The sequence below is a fragment of the Clytia hemisphaerica genome, unplaced genomic scaffold (assembly GCF_902728285.1).
Source record: "Clytia hemisphaerica strain Z4C2 unplaced genomic scaffold, Clytia hemisphaerica genome assembly, whole genome shotgun sequence".
In the NCBI taxonomy this organism is placed as follows: domain Eukaryota; kingdom Metazoa; phylum Cnidaria; class Hydrozoa; order Leptothecata; family Clytiidae; genus Clytia; species Clytia hemisphaerica.
In genome coordinates this window covers 206,108-215,305 of record NW_027103562.1, presented here as the reverse complement: position 1 = coordinate 215,305, position 9,198 = coordinate 206,108, and the positions used below count along the sequence as shown (strand labels likewise).

The following is a 9,198-nucleotide window of genomic DNA, read 5'->3' as shown; positions in this document are numbered from 1 at the left end:
CAAGAACACTTTCAAGTCTGGTGAACTTAAAACATTAGCAATGATTGTAAATATATTTGGAGCTAAAGCAACAGTGAAATCCAACCACCATCGTGATTTCTCGATCATAATGCCGCATTATTACATAACTTGTTGTGTAGCAGCAAACAACTCAACGTTGAATCGTGGGGATTTGGTTTCCCAATTCAGAAGATTACAAATGAGATTGCTGACCCCGAAGAGAACTCTTTCAATGTTTTTATACCAGCCAGTATAGAAGTCGATAGAGATGATGTGCCCAAGGTTAAGCTTTCAGACCTCGTTCCACTGTTAAAACCAGATGATGCTGATATATTTCCCGAAGAACGAAAGGACGGTTTTACCATTACAGTTAGAAAAGACGATAACTATGTTTCACTCAAAGCAGATCATGGGCTTAATGTAAATGACTTCATTATTGTGCGAGGAAAAAACTATCGAATTGTGACTGTTCATGATGACGATTGTTTTTTTCGAGCTGAGGGGTCACGTAATTCAGTAACTGTTGATAGACCTTTTGAAAGCAATGCAAATAAGCAAAGTTTTCGTTATCGAAAAATGGTATATTTAAACGGACACGTGAAACCTGTGAAACAATCACTCTTCAAGTCACACCGCCCTGTAATGGTTGCTTTCAAGCCCAATAAAAACAAAAATGGACATGGCGAAATGGAAGTTAGCTTCTGTTGCGCAGTTTTTAATTCATCTGGGTACTTCACCAGATGTCGTGCCATCTCAGAAGCAGATATTCAAGAATAATATATTTTTTATCTCATTAACTTTTTCATAATATTTGCTAGGAATTTTGATTTCAACCTTCTATTACTTTATTTATGTGCGGATAACAATCAGGGAAATCTTGTAAGGCGACCATCAATAATGTTCTGTCTGTTCGCCCGACCGACTCACCTTCAAAGTCCTTCAAAACATCAATCCCAAGTTGGACGAGTCAGAAAAATGTCGGAAAATTTTTTTGATAGCTAAGCACTTCTTTGAATTATCATTCGCTTCAAGTTTTTGTTGATTGCCAACTTGATTTACTAGATCCTAAAAACCTGAAAAAGTTTACTCTACCAACCACCAACCAACCGGATTTGAAGATGAATAAATATGTACTCTGATCGTTGTTTAGTAAGAAAGTTTTGTCCAACTAAAGTTTGATTTTTGCTTACTGATATCTTGTAATATTTATTTAGTTTTAGGTCTACTGTATAAATTCTTTATGGTTTAATTTTAAAATTTTAATTTGTATTTTTAGTCAGCTCTCATTATGCCAGTTAACTAGAATCCTGGTAAAATATATTCTTATGATTCCACAGATATTGTTCGCTCAAATCTTATATAAATATTATTGAAGTTTCTCTTTCCCATATAAAATGCCAGGTGGTGATAAAAGTTGGCCGAGCAAAAAAACACTTTTCAGAAAGATTTTATTACCTACTCTCTTACTATTGATTCTATATTCACCTATTCACTTCAGAAGTGGATAAATTTTTTTTTTAAGGATGAAACCTTCACTGTATAATTAACTGAAGAGAGATATGGCTGTGAAACCATCCACGCAAGGTTGACCCAAGCACGTCTTCTACATTAGCTCTCTGGACACCTTCAGTTAAAAATAAGTAGTAGAGAATTTTTATAGACCAAAAAATTGTGTACACTCATTCCCTATTCCCGCAAAAAGTCTCTTTAATGGGAATCAATAAACGATATGAAGAAAGCGGTAGAAAAAAGTATAGTTTAAGGCCTTAGGCGGCCATTGAAAAATTGCTCTGTTCGCGTCGGTACAGGTGTTAAAAATGCATGCGGGCGGGCGGGCAGTGTGAAAAATTGCGCCAGTAAGATGGGAGCGTGCGGTGACGCGAACAGAACAATTTTTCGATGACCGCCTTACTCGAAATAGGGGGCGAACAATTAATACGAAAGCTTAATTTTTTCAGGGCAGGGTCACAGATATCTGTAAAGCCCGAAGGGCTAGATAGGCAACTTTAAGCTTTCTCCAGCAAAAAATTGACTTTTTAAATTTCGTGCCGATGGATAGGATCTAGCATTTTAATTGTTTTCGGAGCGCGAGATCAAAAAAAGTAGGCGGCAAACGCTATTTCACATCTCTCAAACCGGTGAAATTGCATATTTTAGTCACGTGACTTTGGTAGGAAATCCTTTAAAAGCCGCAAATGTAGCCCTTCGGGCTTTACAGATTTGTGGGCAGGGTCTGATTTTTCAAAAGCTCATTGGTAGGAAAGGGGATAAATTTTGAAATAGCTCTGCAGCAGACTTTACAGGTCGCTCTCTGAAACTATTTTCAAAATCTTAATTCTTTAAAACATTTTCTAGTGGGAAAGAGTCTAAATGATTCCGACTCTAAAGGTCGCTGTCTTAAAATATTTCACATTTTTCAAAACAAATAGTGGAAAAGTGGTTAAATTATTGTTTTTGAAATAGTTCTGCAGCAGACTTTACAGGTCGCTCTCTGGAACTATTTTCAAAACCTTATAATTCTTAAAACAATTTCTAGTGGGAAAGGGTCTCAATGATTCCGACTCTACAGGTCACTGTCTTAAAATATTTCACATTTTTCAAAAAAGAATAGTGGAAAAGTGGTTAAATTATTGTTTCTGAAATAGTTCTGCAGCAGACTTTACAGGTCGCTCTCTGAAACTATTTTCAATATACATTTTTAAAAAACTTGGCCGTGGGAAATCGTTCAAAAAATTCTTTTTGAAAAAAGTGCGATTGTTTTATAAATTCACCTTCTATGGACTGTAAAAATAGGGATTCTGAGAAAAAAATAAGAAGCAAGTAGAATGGAAAACGAAATGAATATTTTCTTCATGTCAAAATACAAATACAAAAAAGTAATCATTCTATAAAATTATATAAAACGTCAGGAAAGGAATCCGAAGTTGTATTCAAAAGGCTTATAGCGACACTATCAATTATCTTCTGATCCTCTGAGTTATCCATGTGATTCGCGAAATGAGAGACAAAAACACCCAAACTATAGACATCACAACTAAAGGAAGGTACTGACTTTCCTTTTATAACATCAATAGGGAGATGATTGGATGACTTAAATCTCTCTTGAAAAAGTCGATCAAAGACTTTAGCACTCTGCTGTGGACAACAGCAAGAAAAGTCAAAGATAACAGGGTAATGCAGCATTTTGTTGGGGTCAAATTTCATGACTATCGCGGCCTCTACCATATTCAAATGAATCATGTCCTTGAAATGTATGAAGTCTAACGCTCTTGTTAAACCTTGAAGCAAAACCTTGATTAGAGAAATTCTGAAAGGTCGATTAACCAATTTGTAGCGCCCAAAATACATATTAATACAATGATCATACATAGCCATTGGTGTCTCTGGATTTTCAACAAGACCATAACTGCTGGCGATGTTGGGGTGAGAGCCGATGAACTTCAAAATCTTCAGCTCATAAGCCAAAACCATTGCAGAATTTTCCTTTTTCAACATTTTGCTGTAACTAACTCTTTTCAACAAAACCTCTTTTCCTTTGAATAATGCCCATTTTACATTATAGTGAGCAAAATTGAAAAGCGTATTTTTGATTTCCAGATCTTCTAATTTGTAAAGATCTATATCTTCGCATACAATTTCATCATTCATGAAACCAGAAATGCCACTGACGGTTGCTGAACTTCCAATTGCGGCTCCACGTAATGAGATTTGACGTGCCAGGCGAAAGTGTTTCGATTCTTTGACGATTATATCGGCCATTTTATTGTACAATGAGTACTCGAAATCGCTCGGCTCATCCTGAACAACTTCCTGAAATATAATAATAGAGTTAAAAAGATAAAATATTTTTTTCTATACTTTAAAAGTGGAGGAAAAGTACCACATCAATCTGATCTGAACAAGATTCATCCTAATTTTGAAATAACGTACCACTTTTCGGATTTTTTTAACCAACCAACCCTTTTTAACACCTATCCTACTCCCAATAATGAGCAGGAAGGATTTGATATTAGACTATCAACTACGATTTTGTAAAAAAAAAAAAAATTATACATTAGCCATATACCTTTTGAGATGGTAGGTTCATTTCTTGGCTTTCTTGGTTTGTAGAATCATTCTTTCTAAATTTTTGATATATTCCATCCCATAGTTGATCTCTGATTTGAGTAATGGATTTTGTTTCCAGTAAAGTTTTGATATCTTTCTGAAATTTAAAATAAGAAAATTATGATTACCAACAAAACTCAAATAGCTGTCTGAGTTGCAACATCTTAAAAGTTCTGTAAAAGGCATAGTGTCTTCTTGGTTTGAATAACCATGAATAACCATGCTGCATACACACAAAGGCCTGTTAATACCAATCAAATACACAACAAATAAAGGAAACTAACCTCTAAAGCGTCTGCTAATCTTGTCTTTGTTCTGCGAAGCTTCTTTTTTCCTTTTTTGTCTGTAGCCTTCGGAATTATACCAAGCAATTCGGTGATAAGTGTTGCAGTTTCATCCATGGTTCTTATGTTTTAAATTTTTTATGATTTTTTATTTTTTAATCTGTCGATAAAAATATTCAGTTGTTAGTAAAGATACAGTAAAGGTGATAATTTAGTCAACAGATACGTCTAACAGTGTTGACACTGCCTAAAAACTAGCCCCCTTCCTATTAATTTTCTGTCGGTAGACGAGTTAAACATTCAGTAAAACAGACCAAAACAGAAGAAAACTATTATTAGGAAACAGAAAAGACACATTATGAAAATACAATAGTCTATGTTTTCATTAAAATGAATGAAATAATAAAATTTTAAAGGATCTGACTGCAAACATTCTGAAATTAGTAAAGTAAGTAAATAAAATTAAGATTAATCAAGATCCACTTCCGTCTTCATTATCGGAATCATCAATATGGGGTGATGGTTGATCAGGGTGGAGTCTACAATTTTTATTTTTCTTGGTGTGACCTTTTTCTTTGCATCTGGAACAAGTCACATTTTTTTCTGCACTAGAAAAAATACTCTCAGGATAGTGGAACTGCTTTACTCTGAGGTGTCGCATGATTGTTTTGAACCGGTCATCATCAAAATTTGTATTATGCAGCTCCAAATTCTTTATGCATTTGTTAAGATGCTCACCTCCATTGCAATTAAAAAAGCCATATCCCCAACCAATTTCAGCCCAAAATTCCATAAATTCTCCAACATGCTCTCTCAAAATGTGCAAATAAGGTTTGCGACCGGTTGACATTCCAGGACAACTACTTTTAAAGTGTTGAAAAAACTTCTCGGCACGTGTTTTGAAACTTTTGACGCGTTCCATGTCAACTTTTGTGGCTCTGATATCAATTGCGAGATCACGGAATAACCGATACAGCTTGATGACATTTCGCATCTTTTCAAAACTTCCATCAGAAATCTCTTCACCCGATTTCAAAACACATGAATAAATTTATCGATATTAGCCTCAAACTGCTTACAGTCCTGACCGATCATTTTTAAGGTAGCACTTCCATCGTAATGTTTCTTTTTACTATAAAGGTAAAAAAAAAACACGTAATTTTTCAAAAACAAGGTATATATAATTGCAACATTAAAAAAAAAAGAATAGGTGGGACTGTCAACCCAGATTCTGTGAAAAGAGGTTTCCATGAATTTGAGCAGAAGTATCTCAAACTTTTCCATCCGCAAACCTAAAATTGAAGTAAATGAAGTTAAATATACTTACTTTTTGAAGTACGTCTCAATTTGGAGGGCTAAGTAGTGGCAGTCAATTTTACGTAAGGCTGTTGGGACCAAATCACCTTGTTTTCGGTTTACAACAATGTCAAACATGTATCCCCATAGATATCGATGGTGGGCTAGAATTAGATGTAACCCGCAAGGAACGATCAATTTCATCTCCACTGCATCCAATAATGGTTTCCCCTGAAAAGAAATTCATTTAAATTCATCATTTAACGAATATGTCAATGGGAACTAAATTTTGCACGTTTTTTTGGACTTCGTCCCAAATCGTAAAATTTAGTTCCCAAAACAATTTTTCAAATTCAAAATAACAATGGCCAAATAATTTACAGAACCTCATGAATCCGCAAAAATTTAATTCTACAAAGAATTTCAAATTAGGACATCGTGCAGAAAAAATAATCCCTCGTAACCAATTTAGACAGGATCTCAAGGAAATGACATACTAAAAAAACACTTTACTAACGTATTGACCAAAATTATTCTGCTGGAAATCTTTAAACTTTTTGCTGCTATGATCAGGGTTTCTTCCCAAAAGTGCCTCTCCGCTACATCCTGCTGAAAACATTTCCTCCATGGTGCATCTTTCTGCTTGCGTGCAGTCCTTGCTGTCCCATGATGATATCTTTTTCTTGCAGTACAAACAGCCGTACAAACTTGTTGACGAACATTTGCCAACAATTTCTTTGACAAAACTGAGATCTGCACATAAAATTGGCAGAACATTGAAGGTTTCTTCACCAATAGTTATACCCTGATTGAGAAGGTTTTTGACTGATTCAAAATGTTCTTTAGTGTGTATTTCAACATTTAACCTTGACTCTGAACCGCGCCAGAGTGAGTCGATTATCTGGCCATACGGGGAATGCAACATTGTGTGGTTGTTGAGCAGTGAGTAGGAAATCTGCTCTGTTGGCTGTTTACAGGCTGCTCGGAAATTATCACCCGTCAGTCTCAGAAATAAAGTCCTATTTTCACAATCAAGATGCCCATAAAGATTTTCATTCAGACTCTTCAGCTTCTCAAATAAAGGTTTTTGAACATCGAATGATGGAAAAACTAATTTTGATTTCCAGAAATCATTTGAAAGAAAAAGTCTCAATGAATCTTCAATGTCACTGCACACAGACAGACATTCATCATCCGGGCAATTGCAGAATGAGCGTTTCAATTTACCAATGTCAAGCGTTTTTAAATATGACTGGACATTGCTGTAGGATGCAAGGATAACCTTTTGCGCTTTCATGATTTGTTTTAAATTTTTGTAACCACGCTGTGTTAAGTCAGTTCGACTGAGGATCAATAGTGCACTTTCCTCAACAGCAATTTCTCGTGGAGGCAAATTTTTCAAAATCTTTTTGCTAAGTTTTTGCAAAATGTCAGAATTTTCAACAATGGTTTCTTCCACGATGTCATAGTGATTCTCTAGCAAATAAGAAACGTAGCCTGAAATGTAATAACAGGAAAAGGAAAATTACTTACCACCCAAATTTTTTGGCGGCAAAAAGACCATAACATAAGCTGGAGGCAAGCAGATTTTTTTGTAGCAACAAATTCTCTGGTAGGACTTTTGAAAAGAAATTTTAGTATGTTTTCTCAGAGGTAAAGGCTTACCATTCATAAATTTCAAAGAGATATGACCGGTATTATCAAATATTTCATTGATATTCACTCGCCTCCATATAAATCATCATAAGTCATTTTGCCTCCAATAATCAAGAACGATCGCCCGCCCGCATCAGTCTGCCCGTACAAAATCAAAACATAGAAATCCATCTGTAGGCAATATCACATGACTCATTATGGACCTTTTATGACTAAAAATTGGACTTTGAATTGAATTCAATTAAATAAAAACAAAAGTATACATTACTTTTTAGATCGCCAAATGTGGCAAATTCAACAATTGAATCAACTTTTTGATGACGCTTGTTCATTGCTTGTTTTGACTTCAGATTACTTGTTGGTCCAGCGTTACGATTTCGGATTGATAAAATGTCAATTAATGCTTGATGTCGATTAATATTCTCCGCACCATGTTTGTTTACCTTTAATTCGTTCAAAACTTCTTTGCGATGAAATCCGAAAAATTCATATCCTGATGCATTATGCTTTGTCAATGCATCTATATCTCGTAAAATAGTTTTCACTGCAATAGAAATGCTTTCAGACTTAACATACCGATCATCTCCTTTACACACAAATAAAGGGACATGTCCGGATTTCAATACTTCACACGTAACCAAAACATTTTTCTCTGATTTACACTTTACACCCATAATAGAGGTAAAGCCTTCGTTCAGTCGATAAACTGTCCCATGATGTTCTTTCTGGTAAAGATGGGCAAATTCCCCAGTTACAGCTTTTCCCCATTTTTGAACCCCCAACCAAGAGCATAAATCATTTAAATGAAAGTCAGTTAAGTCAACTGTAACTGATGAGGGTTTTGAAGAAGATGTTGCAACAGAGGAAGTTAATGTTGATGTTGATGAACAAACGGGTGTTAACGAAACGGATGACTGCGGCAAAGTTGACGGGGTAGACAAGGTTGACGGAACGGTTGACGTTGAATTTGGCGGAATGGATTTGGTTGATGACGCAGCAGTAGATGTTGTTGATGATAAATTTTTAAAGATGCTCTTCACATCTGCTCTATTAAGCCCAAAAAATCTTTTGCCAGACCAATTTGTACTGGTTTCAATATTAAGTTTGGCGAGAATACCATTCCCAACTGGACTGATGGATTTCGAGGATATTTGTTCGACATATTTCTCGTCCAGAAGATGAACTAGTTTATTTTCATCTAAATGTACTTTTTGAGCAAATGCGCCAAAGAGGGGGATGCCAAGTGCAGACTTTGTGATGGTAACAGTTACTTTGTAAAAGTGTTCATCTCCTTTGACTAGGCGCGCTGCCTTGTACCCATCATGGAATGGGATGCCGTTCCTACATTGCCATGTGGGATCTCCTTTCACAGGAATTCCAGGAGCCAAACAAGCAAGCCAGTATACTTTTAACTCTTTTTTATTAAGAAAACTATCCATTATTTAATTATTAAATCTGACAGATTTACCTGATTCTGAACTTTAATACATCTATATACACCAATGACTTCACTCGTAGAGCACTGTTTTCATAATAAAGATACCAGTAAAAATTCCACACTAAACTAAGATAAATTATAAACAATCAAAAAGTCAGCTGATGTAAATTCCCTAATGAGGATGACACCAGCCTCAAGAAGAAAAAACAAGATAATTAGCAGAAATTTAAAGACACACAGGCGGCGTTCAATCAAAGAATTCTAACTTCAAAGTTCCACGCGTGCTCATACCTACAGTTTTCATCCGCCATCTTGAATATTTTTCTTTGTTCTCTTTCGGCTGTTGTCTAAAAATGATAAATATCTCGCTATCCCGTCTCATCCCGAGTAATATCTCACTATAAAATTGATTAATAA

At 35.4% G+C, this 9,198-nt stretch overlaps 2 protein-coding genes across 2 annotated transcripts; both read right to left on the bottom strand.

Moving 5' to 3' along the window:
- Window positions 1-2,880: 2,880 nt before the first annotated feature.
- LOC136800777 (uncharacterized) lies at window positions 2,881-4,547 on the bottom strand. Its single transcript, XM_067057434.1, has 3 exons — window positions 4,392-4,547; window positions 4,067-4,204; window positions 2,881-3,810 (listed from the first exon to the last, which is right to left on the bottom strand). The coding sequence occupies exons 1-3, from the start codon at window positions 4,506-4,508 to the stop codon at window positions 2,881-2,883; spliced, it is 1,185 nt and encodes a 394-aa protein (XP_066913535.1). The 5' UTR covers window positions 4,509-4,547.
- A 210-nt stretch (window positions 4,548-4,757) lies between these two features.
- Window positions 4,758-8,782, bottom strand: LOC136800776 (uncharacterized). Its single transcript, XM_067057433.1, has 5 exons — window positions 7,787-8,782; window positions 7,415-7,514; window positions 6,205-7,184; window positions 5,719-5,918; window positions 4,758-5,523 (listed from the first exon to the last, which is right to left on the bottom strand). Exons 1-5 carry the CDS (start codon window positions 8,780-8,782, stop codon window positions 5,424-5,426), a joined length of 2,376 nt encoding a protein of 791 aa, XP_066913534.1. The 3' UTR covers window positions 4,758-5,423.
- Between the last annotated feature and the right edge of the window lie 416 nt (window positions 8,783-9,198).